The following is a 17,566-nucleotide window of genomic DNA, read 5'->3' as shown; positions in this document are numbered from 1 at the left end:
TATTGAAGGACACTTTGATTCCAAAATTAAAGCTTTTTAAAGTGATTGGTGGATGAATATATATGTTTAAATAATTATTTCAAAACTTGCCGAACTCAACATCATTTATCTTATCCTCACACAGAAGAACAAATGGATTCCGTTGAAAATCAACATTGTCAAATTGTTGAGATGGGCTTAACCTTAACCTTGATTGCTCACTCCCATTTCCCAAAACCAAATTAGGAAGATGTATTTTTAATTGCAACTTATAGTATTAACCATCTTCCTTGAAAAAAACACTCAATGGTAAATCACCATTTGAAATAGCTTATAATCAGAAACCCAATAACATGTTCATGGGTGTTTTCGGTTATCCTTGTTGGCCAAACTTGGGAGCTTATAATAAGCATAAAATTGATCACTTGATCTTAAGCATCGTCAATGGAATGAACTTGTGACAGCCCAGGTTAACACGCATAAATATCTCTGGCAAATAATGATGAAATGGAGGAGCCAGAATATATATATATCCTGCGGGAAATAAAATGTTTTGGTGAATGTACTAATCAAAGCATCGATGGTCTGCATGCAACCATGCGAAGAAGAAGTGATTTTGATAGTAGATAATTGCATAAAAATGGACGATAATCCCTTCCAACAACATGTCCATTCCCTAATAATCAGTAATGAAACCTCGCAATTTTGTTGAAATACTACTCAACAGGTCAGAGTAACAATATGCTCGTAATCCAATCCTGAAACAACAATCCTTCTAGCCATATACGTTTCAAATATAATTAAAGGCAAACAATTGCAGGAACCGACCTTAGCTCAGTTGGTAGAGCGGAGGACTGTAGTAGGCGCTGTAATCCTTAGGTCGCTGGTTCGAATCCGGCAGGTCGGATGTTTCTTTTGCTAGGCTTTTACTTTTAGGCCTGGAGAGTTTTTCCTAATGAGCATTTACTTCATCGGCCCAGCCATATGTTTCTACTTTGGGCCCCACAGAAAATTGGGCTCATGAATCAATCATGGGCCAACAATTATCCTCAGCCCACTTTGGTTCAATTAGTAACACCATAAGTTCCAGGCCCATTACACACAGAGGGTGGTGGGTCTTAAAAGAAAAAAGAAAAAAAAAAAAAACTTGGATAAGGAATAAAATGAAGCAAGAAACACAAGAAGCACCGAATCCCACGTGGTTGATCTTGTGGGCGTGTAACCAAACTAAGGGCATATTAACTTCTTCCTCTCTTTTATTTCTTCAAGTAACATCATATATCACATAGCCACTCACTCACGTCAAGAAATTTGTAACATTTGTGTCACCAAATTATAGGGTGAATCTTTAGCCCCCGTATCACTGAAACAGCCTCCACTTGCATGTACAGCATCGATATTAAAAGGTGTTTGGAGTTTAATAATGTTTTCAATTCAAAATATTTTTATTTAAAAATATATTAGAATAATATTTTTTTATTTTTAAAAATTATTTTTAATATATGTGCATCGAAACGATTTGAAAATATATAAAAAATTACTTTTAAATAAAAAAATTAATTTTTAAAAAACATGAGTTTTCCAATTACATCTAATAGCCCAATAAAAAAAAAAAAAACTTTGGACTAAAGGGTTTGCTTCCTCTGTGGATTCAGGTTCGAACCTTGTGGTTGCTCATATGATGGCCACTGAAGGCTTACATAGTCGTTAATTTCAGGGTCCGTTGGATTAGTTGAGGTGTGCGCAAGCTGACTGGAACACCCACATTAATTTTTTTTTTAAAAAAAAAGTGGATGTTACACCCACTTGGAAAAGATGACAAGACTTGGGAATCCATTAACGAACAGAGCAAAGCGAGCTTGGAGTTTAATTTTATGCCTTGTCTACTCCGAAACCTTTACAAGCAAGAAAAGTTTGCTTTGTTAACATCTTAAAAAGAAAGATTATGCTTGGGATTCGAAGTTCCTTGCTTTGAGCTACAAGGATCCCCTTCCATTCCGATTTATTTGTTGGTGGTGGCCACGTCTCCTTCTTCAATTTAAGAAATACTAAGATTATCTTGTTCCTCTTGTTTTAAAATTACTTTTTAAAATATTAAATTTTTTTTACTTCAAATTAATATATTTTTTTTCATATCATTTTGATGTTTTATATCAAAAATAATTTTTAAAAAATAAAAAAATATTTTTAAAAATAATTATTACTACATTTCTAAACACCCCATAAATAATAATATTATTATTATTTTGCTCAATCCGCTCATGTCGTCTCTTTCTTTGTTACGCTCCAAATAATAGACCATATGGAGCCCAGAGATCAAGGCCCATTTTAAGTTAAAGTGAACCCCAATAATCAATTATTTTACTTGTCTGTCAGGTGTATTTAAAATAAATAAATAAAAACTTTTCCTCTTTTTATTTATTTATTTACTTTTATATATATATATATATATATATATATATATATATATAAAAGACAATCTTGGACTAATCTCATGAAGGAAAAAAGAAAAGGAAAGGAAACTCCTGCTTGGTCCTTTTGAGTCACGTCGTTTCTGGGCAGCGGAGGCAAGTTTCGTGGCAAATAAAGGTCATTAGGATTATTCATTCATTTATCCAAAAATAATAATAATAATAAATAAATATGATCAGGATAGATATCAATGAGAAGGTGGGTTTACCGTAATACCAAACGGGGCTAAGATTTTTTGTTTTTTTTATGTTTAGTCAAGCATTAAGCTCATATATCTTTAGATAAATCAAAAATATTTTATCTTGATAAGACTGTAAATCTAAAATAATTTATTCTAATTGAATAAGCCAATATTTTCTAAATAACAAAGAGAAACACTCGAAGATCTATAAAAAAAAGGAACCAAAGATGATCATATTAGATTTAAATTTCTCTCTTTGTTTTAACAATTATAATTTTATCTTAATAGAAAAACTCTTATTTAAAGGGATAATTAATTTTTCTTAAATCATTTCTAATTTAATCATCAAAGAATCTTTGAATAGATAAAATAAGAGACTTTGCAAGTAACAACAATGATCCACTTGAGCTTTTACCATGGAAAAGGGTGTTAGATTATTTAAAGGGATAATTAATTTTTCTTAAATCATTTCTAATTTAACCATCAAAGAATCTTTAAATAGATAAAATGAGAGACTTTGCAAGTAACAACAATGATCCACTTGAGCTTTTACCATGGAAAAGGGTGTTAGATTAACAAAATCAAAAAATTAATGATTTTGAGAGTGTTTGGTTGAGTGGTTACTTCTGCGTTTGAAGCAACCACAGCAACTCACCTATTTGATAATGCTCCAACAACAGATTTCTACTGGTGGGGCCAATTGTTAATTATGGCACAACCAAAGGTTTGCAAGAAGCAGCAATTTGCTGCTTTTTGAGCTGGAAAACTCATGCTCCAATGTTCATGAGTTTTCTTCCATGAACAATAGAGCATGCTCCACTGTTCCAGCCGAACCGGTCCGGTTCAACGCTAAAAATGTATTAAACCGGGTCCGATCTGACAAAATAAAAAAATATTTTTTATTTTTAATTGTATTTTATTCGAAAAACTATTGTTAAACATTATTCAATGACACTATATAAATTAGACAGAGATCGCTTGATGACGCAATATTTACAGAATTTGATCGCAATCCCAATTTTATTCCTGATTATATTTTACCTATGTTGTTGCGCTCTTAAAAAATTTAATGAAACAATAAAAAATATTTTATATAAAGTATTATTTATTTCATGATATAATAGTAATATTTAAATCTACAATATTTAAATTAAAAATCATCAATATTAATATATATTTTTTAAAATTATTTTATAACCTCAATTTTAAAAGCATTATTAACCAAACACATTAAACTATTTTTTCTTCAACCTCAATTTTAACCACAGTTTTAACCAAACATTTATTTTTTTCAAACCAACCTCAACTAAAAATACCTTTTATAAAATAATTTTTTTCAAATTATAACCACAACAACTATCACAATACCAAACACATTTTTTATCTTGGATATAAATTCAGCACTCCCAAGATAAAACAAGACATCATCATCCCATTGAACTTCACTTGCTTTATACAAAAGCAACATTGAAAAAATATATATTTTTATTAAAAAAAAATGCATGATTTTGTTCCCGTAGAGAAAGTTCATATAAACTTATGTTTCCATTAAAATAAAAACAGTGGCGACCCATTTCATAAACTGGCTACAAATTGTATAATACTGTGGTGTGGTGATGATTGTTTTAAAATATTTTTTATTTAAAAATTTATTAAAATAATTTTTTATTATTTTTTAAAATTTATTTTTAATATTAGCACATTAAAATATTTTAAAATAGCTAAAAAAACATTTTAAAAAAACTCAAAAGTACTCAATTGTTGAAATTTTAAGAAATAAAAATTTTATTTAAAAAAAAATTAAGGATACGATAGAAATGTTTTTCAAAATCACTATTTATAAGGATAGACTGAGTCATTTATCCCAGAAAAATTATGAAATAAAGGTACTCCACACGCCCATTTATGTATTTAAATATCTATTACAAATTATTATTATTATTATTTATTTATTTCAAAGTTTCTGAGATTTGGGCCTGTTTATTACAGTTGGTGGATTCTAAGAAGAAAAAACTGTTTTACTTTATTTGTAAAAAAGGAAAAGAAAAAGGTAAGAACCGTTGATGCCTCCTGAATCATTATGGCCTCAAATCAAACAACATAAGAGAAACACAATCAGTTCTGATTTTGACACAGAGAGAGAGAGAGAGAGAGAGAGAGAGAGAGAGAGAGAGAGAGAGATTGAAGCTAACCCACAAGAATATATCAAAATGCCACGCTACCGTGATGAATGTAACGTGCAAGGAAAAGGAGGCTCGCCATGCTCTCTATAAGTGGCTGTGGTGGGTCTTGTCTCGGAGAACAGGGGGGGTTCCGTAACAGAGTGCTAGTTAAAGGTGAAGAAAGTTCATAAAATAATGGAGACAAAGAGAGAGAAAGCAGCATTTTCTTAGCAAGGAAGGAATGGGCCTGCTTTCCTAACGGTTTCTGTCTGAATCTGCCATGTCCCAAACTTTTTACCTAACATTCTACAAACTAGTGTTGCTGTTACAGTGACAATCAAGGCATCCTCCAGGAAGATTCAATCTACCAGATTACCAGATCCTTTGTCTATCATGTAAAAGAACTTTCATGTTTCCTGTTTTGAATTACAAGGGAGTTTCTTGCTCTACCTTTCTTTCACTATTGCCATAGAATTTCTTCAATAAAACATGCTCAACAAGCACCAGGAGCTCCTTTTTTTTTATCTTGGCAAAATAGGACCTGAACATGTTGAAATGACTAGCTCGTTTAGCGAAAACGAGGATGTTTTTAGCGAATAGATGAAACTGGATGGTATTCTATCATACAATATTGCTGATGTATTCTTAAATTCCATAAACATCCTGACGAGGAGGTAATGAAAGTGGTTTGCGCAATGCAAGGCTGCTCTTCTAGCCTGTTCATGGGATATTCTAAAAGAATGTGGGTATATTGGGTGGAATAACTTTCCACCGAAGTTGAAGAGAGTGTTCTACTAGTGCAAGTGTTAGATTTATTTATTTAATGTAAAATCTAAAGCTTGGTGAATGAACTTCAAGGGAGGTGGGAATAATAAGGTAAGAAAAAAGGAACAATAATGGTGTGGAAGATCCCACAACTTGCACATTTCGAATAAAGAAAAAGATGGAATATATACTTTTCCTATAGAGAAAACTTAAAAGAAACAATAAAATAAAGCAAGATTGGATATAAAAGGGGAAAAAAAATTTATGTCTCACATATTTCACTAACTATAAGTAGTCTATCTAAACAACTTAACGGTTTTAACAAGAGGAGCAAGATTTTCCAGTTGACAAGTAGATTGAGAAAAAAGGGGAAAAAACAGAGCTACTCTGTTTCCCCTGTTCCTGTCCTTTGTACTGTTCTCTGTCTATCTGCTTCCATGCTCCTTGGCAGCATTATACCTTCACTGTCTACTATAACTATGGTAGTCTCCATCTTGTCTCAACACAGAGAAATGGCTGCTACCAAGGCTTTGCTTGTTTACCACTTCTCTTTTGAGTGAAAACCCTTAATCCTCCATTTTCTCTGCTACCTTGCTATTGCTTTCAATTCTCGATTCCGCAAATGGATTCATTCAACATCACCAACATCAAGATTGAGAAGGCGAACGCAATCAAGAAGAATAGGAAGATTCAAAAGATTGCAAGTTTGTTCAGGTTAATAGAAATAGGCCTAGTTCTAGCCTTGATTTCCAGGTTTTCCATTCAACTCCCAGTTGCTGTCAGGAACTCCAGTGAGTATTTTAAGGACTTAACAGTCACCCTTGTAAGTCCTCGGTTCGTGTTCGTTCTTGGTAACGTGATAGTCATCACTCTCTTTGCAAAGTCAGGCCAGTTTTCGTGTCAAGATTCTAATGGAAAGAATTCTAGCACTGACCTTTATGAAGAGTTCGTTGAAAAGAGTGAAAAGAGCCAGCGAACTCATCATTATGAAGCTGAATGTAGAGAGAAACAGGTCACTTATGCTGAGCACAAAGTCACTGAGGATAATTCAACTTCTTTAGAAAGCAAGAAATATCATAGGAGTCAATCAGAGAGATTGAAGAGGCCAAATAGTAACAAGCCTTGCCGGGAACTGAGGCGGTCAGCAACGGAGGGATGCAGGAAAAGCATCGATTCCGATGAGGAATTGGAGAAAAGGCCATGCCCTGAGGATAAAATGAGCAACGAGGAGTTTCGATGCACGATTGAGGCTTTCATTGCTAGGCAAAAGAGGTTTCGAAGAGATGAAGAGAGTTCCTATGTCTTAGAGTAAAAACTGTGTAAGAAAAATTCAAGATCCTTTTTGCCGTTTTTTGTTTGCACATCTATAAGTCTATAGGTGCGTGTACAATGCTAAATCATAAATGCAGAGTAAATTTACCTGTTAGCTTTTTCTGTGTGAATTACTATTTACAGCTTTGTGCTTTACATTTTCATGAATAGAATAGGTACAAGCTCTGAGCAAAGAAGGATTAATTCTTGCAACTTTGCAGCAGTGTAAATTAGATGCCATGTCTGATTTCAAGAATGGATAAAAGTCTATATGAGGATAAGAATTCCCTGATGTGTAAAGACTTTTCATGTTCTTGCTGTGGGATGGATACGGCATTATAGGAAGATTTACAGTCGAAATTCTGACAAAAATATGCTTTGATTCTGGTCTTGATTTTTTCAACAAGGATCATAACAAGGGGTAAAGGAAAGATAACAAAGCTGTTCTATTTTTATTTTTTTTAAACTGTTGAGGCCTTCCATGTCGAATAATAGCATCTTTATCTTTTATCTCTTAGTGATGATGATGCGTCAAGAATCTAGGTAGGTTAGGAATAGAGTTCTCGGGTTAAATAATTAGTTAAGGAATTAGTCTTAATAATCTCATTTATTTTTCTTGGTCAAGGTAGTTGATAGTCTATATTTTGTGCTTAATAGGCCAATATAGCTTGTAACTAGTACCTACAAAAGATTTTTTATGGTAGAGATGAGGATTCTTCAATATTTAAATAAGTATTTTTTTAGAATGAGAAAATACAATAATATTCTAGAAAAAGATGCTCTGAAAATATATATACAGTAGAGAATAAAAATTGTAAACCTTTATTCTGAAGGTTTCATAGTGTATTTATAGCTCATGAGTTTTTTTCTTTTGTAAAAACAAGGGTATGAAGTATAATTTTACTCTGCTAACATTTAATAAGGGATAAATATCCCTTACTTCTGTATTAATATTTGATGGAAATATAATGAATCTCTATAGGACTTTACACACATAAAAAGTATAGGAAAATCAAAGTTTAAAACATCAAATGTAACTAAATTCATGGAGATTGAGCTCTTTTCCTAAGCTAGATCCAAGGGAGGCCGAGTTCATCTCTTGAGTAGTTTAAAGGAGGAGGGTCATCCTCTTGGACGTGCTCGAAAGAGAATATTCATTCTTTTAGATGTGATAGGAAAAACGATCTGGGCATTCTCGTGAGCATGTCTAGGAAGGATGGTCATTTCCATGGACATACCCGAGGCTTGACAGTGTGTCAAGCCTAATTATAGTTGCCCACCATGTTTTGACTAGAGCGTGTATTTTAGAAAATTTAGGCTGCGTTTGTTTTCTGGAAAGTGGTTTTCGGGAAACCGTTTTCCAAACTTTCATGTGTTTGTTTGTCATTAGAAAAGTTGGTCAATGGAAAACATTTTCCAATCAAAGAAAAATTTGGCTTGGTTTTCAGAAAAGTATTTTTCTTTTATTTTGGGTGGTTGTGGAAAATTTAGAAATGTCATATTATTTGCTGATTATATCAAATTTGGTCCTCAAACTTTTAATTGATATATATTTTGTTTTGAATATTTATTTTTCAATTTCATCCATTATAATTTAATTTTTATATTAACTTCGATACTCATTTTTATAATTGTTATTTGCTTTTCCCTTATCATTTTTTAATTGAAATTTTTTATCCATCAAATTTGATCCTCATTCTTTTGATTGTTACTTATTTTATTTGAAATAATTTATAAAATGTTAATTATTATTATTTTAATTTATTCATCTTTTAATTTTTAATTTTTTAGATTTGATCTCCATTATTTTGATTGTTATTTATTTTATTTGAGATAATTTATGAAATTATATTTTTTTTCAATTTCATTCTCATTCAACTTTTTAATTTGTAAGATATATTCCTTATTATTTTAATAAACTAGAAAAAAATATTAATAAGTTATTTTCCAGCTCATTTTCCATGACATAACCAAATACTAGAAAGTGTTTTCCAATTTATTTTACATTACACTACCAAACATAAAAAAATAATTTACTTTTTTAGAATTTACTTTTCTAAAATTTACTTAAAATGAAACTAATTTTCAGTAAATAAACAGGCTAACACTGGTAGATGTTTCTTGATTCAATGTCTGTTTAATAAGAATATAAACTTGACGTATCAGTTACAAGTATAAAGCAGATGCAAACAAGGAGAGACGGTAGAAGTTCTGGCATAATTCGTAGTGGATGTTGTGTGAGCTGGAATTCACTGAAAATAACATCATTATGACTGTTTCCCACTTGCTGCATGCTTGTTTCTTTCTTCTTATCAAAAATGGAATTTGCTCGAGCGCATTGGTACAAGATATTTTATTCTAGATTTTTATTAGAGAAAACTTGTCTGGTGGTTTAAAGAAGTTTGCTTTTCATCCATGGAGTTTCTATCTGAAAGGATTGGCATCTATGGCCGGGATCAATGGATCATCAAATTAGGCTTGTCCAGTCATGTGATAAAAGCCCCTTTTTTAAATTAAAAAAAAAAAAAACTTGATCTTGATCTTTACATTTCATTAGTAGACTTTTCTTTAACTTTAAGTTCCATTTCTTTAAATCCTATTCCATATTTTCAGTGTGGCTTGGATCCATGTTGAAGGAGAGCAGAGAGCTGGACTTTTCTTTCAGCTTGATCCTTGGCAGTCTACAGATTTGAACATTGCAAGTGATTAAAAAAGTAAAATCTTGGCTAGGTTTTGTACTGTATCCATTAGTCAAGGGCAGATAGGTGGTTATTTAGCACCATTGGTAGCCTAATCAAGCTCTTTAAACCTTTTGAGTTCTGAAAGTTGCTAGCCAGCTTAATCCACCAATTCCCACCTAAAAACGATACAAGAATTGTAAAAATGTTCGTCTTCAAACCAAGAAATTCCCACATAGTTGAAAACTATTCTGACGAAGCGAAAGATCCTTGAATCATTAAATTCAGCTGGTTGGCTCATAATGATTTTAACAAGGTTTCCGAAATACATTTAAAATTATACATGCGAAGATTGAAATATGACTGCACTGCGGGCAAGGTAAATCCAACTTCATAGAAAATAAACATAGCTACATGTCCTATTTGGGTGGAGTGACACGTTGCCTTCCTGGAAAAGATGATCTGGAGTTGAAGGCAAAGTATGGTGGCAAAGGCTTCTTCCATGCCCAAATGGGGCCATCTATGGAATCTAAAATGATTACACTGGCTCTCTCATGTGCAGTAAAAGAGTGAAGAGATAGGTAAGGGAGCTTCAGACAAAAACTGTTATGTCTGAAGCCATGCAAGTAAAAGTTTTTTGCATGAATGGAGGGGAGGGAGAAACTAGCCATGCCAATAACTTTTCCTCGGATTATTTTTTCATCCTTCGATAACTCGTAGCATTATTTTTCTCACTTCACAGAAACTTGTGATGTTCAAGGCAACGCCTGAATCCTGGATGATGATTTCAACACAATATTCAGGTTTCTGCCTAGCTTCTTGTTGAGACCATAAAACCGATCTCATTTACCTAAGACTCATGGAAGAATTTGTCAATATTTTAGAAAACTAGTTATTTGTTTGGGTCTATATACATATCAACGTCTGCAAGGGCACGTATTCAGATCATGCAATTAAAAAATCACGTAAGAGCTTGACAGGCATAACCCTCAATTGCTGCCATGTTCATCCTCCTTCACAGAAAGCTTCAAAACCCTGTCTAAACTTGTAGTCCACAACTGTTGTTTTTAGAAGTACAGATAACACGTTCTCATGGACGCATTTAAAATAGGGCTCCAGAACAGGGTGACGCATGTGCCGGTCAATTTGCTTCCTAAACTTGTTCCTGAGTTTAAGAATTTGACAATCCTGTCCTAACATGATTTCAAATAGGAATGTCCTGTTTTTCACGATCCAAATGAACAAAAGATTCACTAAGGCAAAAGCACTGCAAAAAGGAAATAGCCCGTCCAAATTCCAATCCATTTCAAAAGAAGTACGGTAGAGTATTGTTGAAATTAGGCGATGGATCAGTAAAAAAAGAACACTAGTTTAAGAGAAACCAAAAGTGAAAAACAGGTATCCTAAATCACCTTAGAACCACGACTGGGAGTGGAACTAAAGGATTCTCACTACGACAGCATAAGCTTGAAGTATATCCCAAAACTACCAAATTTTTATTTGATCCTTCGTATCACACTCTATATCATGATAGGCCTCCAACAGCTGTGCCTGAAACATTACAAAGAAACCAAAGCTTCAGATCCAAGAGTTCGATGATAACATATTATGACAAGTTTCCCCATGTACTGATCAGAACCTCAAATTCTTAAATCTAAAGAATAGACACGGTTCAAAGTTAAGACTACCGGAAAAATTTCCCCAAAAGTCTAGCATCTAGCATAATGCATTAAAGAGGGTGCTACTGTGCTTCCCGCGCCTCCTCCAGAGATCCTCAAAAGTCCTAACTCACTAGGTCAACTGTTTCAGGTGCACCTCCTCCAGAGATCCTCAAAGGTCCTAAATCACTAGGTCAACTGTTTCAGGTGCACCGTTTGTTGTTTTCACACCTCCCATGAGAAACACCAATCTTACTAAGAGATTCTACAATACGATACCCAGTTACATAACTATATCATCAACTAAGAGACAACAAGCAGAAAAATATAAATGGCAGGAATGTCAAACATGTACTGTATATATTACAGTCATGAACCACATATCATATAGAACTTAGTGAAGGCATAGCAAGGTTCAATTTATAAAATGCGTCCATGTGCTTGAAAAGAAAAAACAAAACAGGAAAAAAAAAGAAGCAAGAAACACTGCAATTATATACTTGCCTCAAAACTACGAGCATGTTTTGCCGAGGAGGGATCAGAGTCTCCAATTACACTAAATCATTAATGGAGCGGAGCTCTATACCGCCATTTTCATTTCAATTTTCTGGTGAGGATCATACCCTATGAGCTTGAAATCAGCTGCCACAAAAGTATCTATGTCTTTCTTCTCAGAATTGATCTTCAAAATCTGCATGAAGGTAACAGGGTGTTATAGAGTACCACTGAGAACAGAAGGAAACACAAAGATAATTTGAGACGAATTAGCAAAATTTCTTCTATTTTGCTTACTGGGAAAGGCTTTGGAAGTTTCCGAAGCTGCTCCTGCAGAGGCCTGATATGAGTGTGATAAACATGAGCATCACCAATCACATGAACAAAATCGCCTGGAATGAGATCTGTAAAAGATAAAAGTAAAGGCTGATTGAAACTACTATAGTAATGATCTATTTTTCTAGCACCATAGACCAGTGCCATGGTAAAGGCATAGTGTTTGAATTTTGAAACCACAAAGAAGGTTTCCACCCCCTCAACCCCCACAAATATCCCACTTTACTTTGACAGTAACTGGATCCTTAAAATCTATTCATCAAGCTATGCAAATTCACTAATATCATTATCACAGAAAACATAGCAAATAACCATTTTATTTGTAATGCTTTCCCCATGTGAAAATGTCAAGAACCTTTTCCAGAAACAAATTCCCCCATCAAATCAAATTTGTTCAGGTCCACAAAGTGGTGCTCTCAATGATAATTTACCAGCAGATCCACATAGGACTCCCTTTGTCCTTTAAGTCATCAGTTCAATAAACATTTCCATCTGTTATCACCCAATCTAACAATTTAAAGGCCGGTAAATCAAATGTCATGGGTCCATCAACTTGTGTGGGTGTCTTCACTCTTAAGTCTTATCAACAGAAACCGTTTCAGATGACTGGACATGCACATCTAAAACATCAAACACCCCAGCAATTCAACAAGCATGATTTGTAAATTAATGGTGTGGTTGCAAAGAGTACATACCACAGACATGAGCAATGATGCATGTCAGGAGAGCATAAGATGCAATGTTGAAGGGCACACCAAGGCCCATGTCAGCAGAACGCTGGTACATTTGGCATGATAATTCTCCATTGGATACGTAGAACTGAAAATAAAATCTGGATTAATTGATGATAAAGAAAATGGTTTAGAAAGTAGAAACATTAAGTTACCGCAAACCTGAGCAAACATGTGGCAAGGTGGAAGCGCCATCAATTTGAGATCAGAAGGATTCCAAGCTGAGATTATAATCCGGCGATCATTTGGATTATTCTTAATCTTGTCAATAACATCTAACAACTGGTCAAATCCCTGACCAGTGTAGTCAGCATGCATATCAGTATACCTAAAAAATGCACACACAAAACAATTAGCCTAAAACTCTTTCTTGATATGATCCAGCAGCTGAACTTAGATAAAGGAAAATCAACAAAACCTAGCACCAAAATGCCTCCACTGGAACCCATATACAGGTCCCAAGTCACCTTCCTCTCTGTCCTTTAACCCAATACTGCAACCAGTAAAGATATCATTTAAAATCTTCATATGAGAGCAGTGTTTAAAATATTTTAAAAAAAAAGAAAATAAAAGCTAATACATGCCTGTCAAGGTACTCTCTGGATGCATTGCCATCCCATATGTGAATGCCCTTTTCCTGAAGGACCTGTTAATTATAGAAACATTTTTAGAAATGTGTTTCATACTGTTATATTCTAGCATCTAGAACTAACAATAGAGGAAATCTTCCAAGATTATTATAAACACCCCATGCAAATACAATGACTTTTATTTGATATACAACAGTGTCTGACATTCAGCTGGACTCTGTAGCAGAAAAAAATAAAATATGCCAAATATCAAAACAGCAAATCATGAAAAGGACTGGGAAGAATTATTTTCTTAAATATGGGAAGAATTATTTTCTAAAAGGACTGGGAACCAACAAAAACTGAGACCCTCCATCCAATCCCATCAAAACATAGATGACAGATAAGGAAATAAATAAAGCATACAGTTAAGATATCGTTACCTTGGCACTTGTTGAACCACTGATGAACCACAGGAGTTCTTCAACAACGCCTCGCCAAAATACTTTCTGCGGAAAAAAAATTGTAACACTTTGTGTCAAACTTGAAGGTGAGATAAATGAATGGTGCCTTTTCTTTTTTAACTGACCTCACATCGAGTGAATACGAATTATCAACAATGAAAATGGGAAATGCATATAGAAATTTGGTTACAACAATAATAACAAGTCAAAACAAAGATAACGTGCCTTTGTTGTAAGAAGTGGAAAATTTTTGCGCAGATTGAATCGCATCTGTGGATCAAAAGGAATGAATTGATCAATTAGCAATCATAATTAACTAAAATATGTAAACATGTGGATACATAGTTTAAGAAGCAAAGACAGAGCTGTTAAAAATCAAGGGTTCAAGTTACCTGGCAACCAAATTTTGATAGAGTACCAGTTCCTGTCCTGTCATCCTTCAAATTCCCATCCGAGATGATGTCTTGAACCATTCTGAGATATAAATACTCCTCATGCCTCTCAAATACCATCTTGGGAAGGAATGAGAACTTCTTTACCTCAAATTTACTATTTTCTGAATTACCATCAGAGTTCTCACCATTGTTTTGACTATGGGATTCAATTGTAGAACTTCTCACTCGAACATAAGTTGTAAAGCAATGTCGTATGTCATTTTCCACCTTGGGAAAAGAAGAGTACCAGGGCTGAAATACAGAGGTATCAATTGCAGGGATAAAAGTATCGCAATCAAAATCCGTCTCAATTTCTGTAATGTGGATAGCATCACATCCAGGCGCATTCAAAGATTCTCTGCATTACAACATAATCAATACAAACACAAAAGAAACAAATGTGAAAAAAGAATATCATTCATAAACTAATTCAACTTTTCAAAGCACAAACCTTAATATCTGACCACCTCCTATAACATACACTTTCTCGATCGACAAACAATAAGGGGACGCAGCCAACAACTCCAATGCAGAACCCATGCTTCCACAAATCACAACATTCTCAGCAGTAGCAATATCAAAACTCCCAGAACGTGTCAAAACAACATTAAGCCGGCCAGGAAGAGGCCTATGCTCGAGTGGAATACTTTCCCACGTCTTCCTTCCCATGATAACCGCGTTCTTCTTACCAGAATCCATCGTAGTCAAGGTCAAATCCTTAAAAAACTTAAGATCCGAAGGCAATTTCCATGGTAGCTTCCCATCTTTCCCAATACCCATGTCCTTAGTCGCAGCCACAACCACTTGGTAAGTCTTCCGTGGATCAGACTGCTGTGTATTCGCATTTCCATTGGAAAGGTTTGCCACAGAATCCCCAGACATGATCGAATAGAAATCACAAGAAAAACTTGAAAAGGACGCCTCGTAACCTACACTGCACGCCCAACTTTTTTGGCAGTGCAGTAAAACCTGAAATTCACAATTAACACATTCACTTCGATTTATCAAAATTAATGAATATAATCCTTAAATAGTTCACGAGTTTAATCAGCAATCCGCAAAGAATACATAACACAGTGAAATAGAGAACAGTAAATTTTACCATTTTTATCTAAGCAGTTAAACTTTGGAAATCAATAAAATTAAACATTATTGAGTGTAAAATGTAAACAAAAGATTACAATAATTAAAATTAAAAAATAACAAATTCACTCAATCTATCAGAACTAATGAATTTAATTAATAATCCATAACTAAACAGTGGAAAGTGAAATAAAGAACAGTAGATTACACAGTTTTTACACGTATTAACAGTTAATGAGATATACTAGAAATCCAGAAAAAAAAACCGAAATAACTAAAACGGAATAAAACCCATAACGCTGACAACAGATTAAAAAGTAAAATAATGTAGGAAACATGTTAAAGATTATGAAGAAAAGAAACGTAATACATACGCAAATAAAATAAAAATGCAGCATTTTGAGTGGGTGACTAACCGATCAAAGAGTGAATCGCAAGAATCTTGATAGCTCGGAACCCTAATTTGCACTTCTGAAAGACAAAATAACAAAAAACAGAGAGAGAATTAGGGGGTCGGTGAAAATGAGAGTGGGTTTAAGAGTGGAGAAGAGTTCAAAGAAATGACAAGGAGCTAAAAAAACTCGCTAGGTCCTCGCTTTTGATTTCTTTGCGCCCTCTATCTCTCTTTCTTTTTCAATGGGGGGAGAGAAAAGGGAGTAAGAAAATAAGAAAGGAAAATCCAAAAGCACGGTCGACGCGGAATACCGCCCAAGTGAGAATATGTGCGCGTGCAACTACGCGTGAGCTTCCGTTAATGTAATTTCTGTTTTTTTATGGCTATTAAAAGTGAAACAGGGTGTGCTTCATTCATTCCTTCCATTCTTTTTTTCTGCACGATAAACGGGAAGGGGAAAAAAACAACTTTTTTGCATAAGTACAGAAGGGTCCCTATTCTTTTGAGGTGTGAGCGTTTATAACCCTCACTAATCGATTGAATCCAATACTATAGCTTCTCGTTCGTTATGTGTCCTGGAAAATGAATAATCCTTTTTATTATCCGACAATAATCCATCATGTTTATCAACGGAAAGAGATTCGTTGCTCTTTTTTATCGGATAACATTATCATTAGATGTATTCTGTGCTGAACGGATAAGAATTTGACGAATTTCTCAGAATTGGCATTTTCATTGCAGCTCCAGGATAGGACTGTGTTCCTGCCCACAGGGATAAAGAGCTCACTCTCAGATTGGATTTGCTTGATTCTTTATCCAACGTTGTTCAATCATACAACGTTCTTATCCAGGATCAGATTGCTTTTTATATATATTTATATATATATATAATCAGATGATGTTTGTTAATGAACAATGGCATAACATATGAGGTAAGATTGACAAATGGATAAAGTTGTTTATAACATATTAGGTAAGATTGACAAATGGATAAAGTTGTTTAGAAGTATCGTTATGATTGTTTTTTAAAATATTTTTTTGTTTAAAAATATTTTAAAATAATATTTTTTATTTTTTAAAAAATTATTTTTGACATCAAAACAATTTAAAAATATAAAAAAATTAATTTTAAACAAAAAAAACTTTTTGAAATTTGCATGAAACACCGTTTAGAATGTAATTCAAAACGACATTAAAATATCGGTCGATGTTCTATTTGTCAACGAATTATCCCAAAATATTATTATATATAATTTTCTAACACACTTTCTCAAGTGAAAATCTTAAGATATAATTTATATAATTCTTTAATACTCCTTTAAGTAAAAAAATTTTGGACTTGAAACTTGTACATACTCACATTATTTTATGTTTAATTTTTATCAAATAGAATAAGAATGGTGAGATTCGAACTCCTATTTATTAAAAAATCATCTCACCCGAAAACTTAAAGATTCCAAAATATAATTTATATAATTTTTGAACATATATCTTTAAATAAAATCCTTCCAAAATGAAACTTGCACAAATTTATATAACCTTATATTTATTTTTTATCAAATAATAATTTAACATCATAATCAATAATCATCCTACTTTAAAAAAATTAAAATATTAAATAAAACAACGAGATATGACTCTACCGGTGAGAAAAACGTTTTTAAAAGAAATAAAATAAGTTCACTCCAGGCCAGCTGCAGAGGGAGTTGTCAGATACGATTAATCCCAAAATCTCAATCTGTACCTTCTTGTTGAGAGAATGCAGGGTTTTTTTAATAGTTAAATGATCTTCTTATTAATAGCTGGGAGGCCCACAATGTACCCAAATACAAGGTGCTCTGCACTTTTTATTTC

The 17,566-nt window shown here is 33.5% G+C and overlaps 2 protein-coding genes and 1 non-coding gene across 3 annotated transcripts; 2 read left to right on the top strand and 1 right to left on the bottom strand.

Moving 5' to 3' along the window:
* The first annotated feature begins 802 nt into the window (after positions 1-802).
* On the top strand, positions 803-886 carry TRNAY-GUA (transfer RNA tyrosine (anticodon GUA)). Its single transcript is given in 2 exon segments — positions 803-839; positions 851-886. It is a non-coding gene; the product is annotated as a tRNA-Tyr (tRNA).
* Positions 887-5,849: 4,963 nt separating this feature from the next.
* Positions 5,850-6,985, top strand: LOC133698879 (uncharacterized). Its single transcript, XM_062121980.1, has one exon. It carries the CDS (start codon positions 6,182-6,184, stop codon positions 6,869-6,871), a length of 690 nt encoding a protein of 229 aa, XP_061977964.1. The 5' UTR covers positions 5,850-6,181; the 3' UTR covers positions 6,872-6,985.
* A 3,844-nt stretch (positions 6,986-10,829) lies between these two features.
* LOC133699991 (bifunctional dihydrofolate reductase-thymidylate synthase 1-like) lies at positions 10,830-16,051 on the bottom strand. The gene is made up of 12 exons (XM_062123540.1): positions 15,735-16,051; positions 14,687-15,204; positions 14,194-14,593; positions 14,027-14,071; positions 13,781-13,846; positions 13,353-13,414; positions 13,187-13,261; positions 12,931-13,096; positions 12,733-12,856; positions 11,999-12,105; positions 11,711-11,897; positions 10,830-11,099 (listed from the first exon to the last, which is right to left on the bottom strand). Exons 2-11 carry the CDS (start codon positions 15,115-15,117, stop codon positions 11,787-11,789), a joined length of 1,587 nt encoding a protein of 528 aa, XP_061979524.1. The 5' UTR covers positions 15,118-15,204; positions 15,735-16,051; the 3' UTR covers positions 10,830-11,099; positions 11,711-11,786.
* Positions 16,052-17,566: the final 1,515 nt, after the last annotated feature.

The sequence above is a fragment of the Populus nigra genome, chromosome 7 (assembly GCF_951802175.1).
Source record: "Populus nigra chromosome 7, ddPopNigr1.1, whole genome shotgun sequence".
NCBI lineage: Eukaryota > Viridiplantae > Streptophyta > Magnoliopsida > Malpighiales > Salicaceae > Populus > Populus nigra.
The sequence above is the reverse complement of the archived record's forward strand: the minus strand, read 5'-3'. Positions and strand labels throughout refer to the sequence as shown.

What these genes read in the sequence shown, in the direction of transcription:
- LOC133698879 (XM_062121980.1), top strand. Translation starts at nt 6,182, where the DNA reads ATGGATTCATTCAACATCACCAACATCAAGATTGAGAAGGCGAACGCA.
- LOC133699991 (XM_062123540.1), bottom strand. Translation starts at nt 15,117, where the DNA reads ATGTCTGGGGATTCTGTGGCAAACCTTTCCAATGGAAATGCGAATACA. An exon ending in TATCAAAATTTGGTTGCCAG is followed by an intron (nt 14,072 to 14,193) that starts GTAACTTGAACC and finishes TTTGATCCACAG; the next exon opens with ATGCGATTCAATCTGCGCAA. An exon ending in GTGGTTCAACAAGTGCCAAG is followed by an intron (nt 13,415 to 13,780) that starts GTAACGATATCT and finishes TATAATTAACAG; the next exon opens with GTCCTTCAGGAAAAGGGCAT.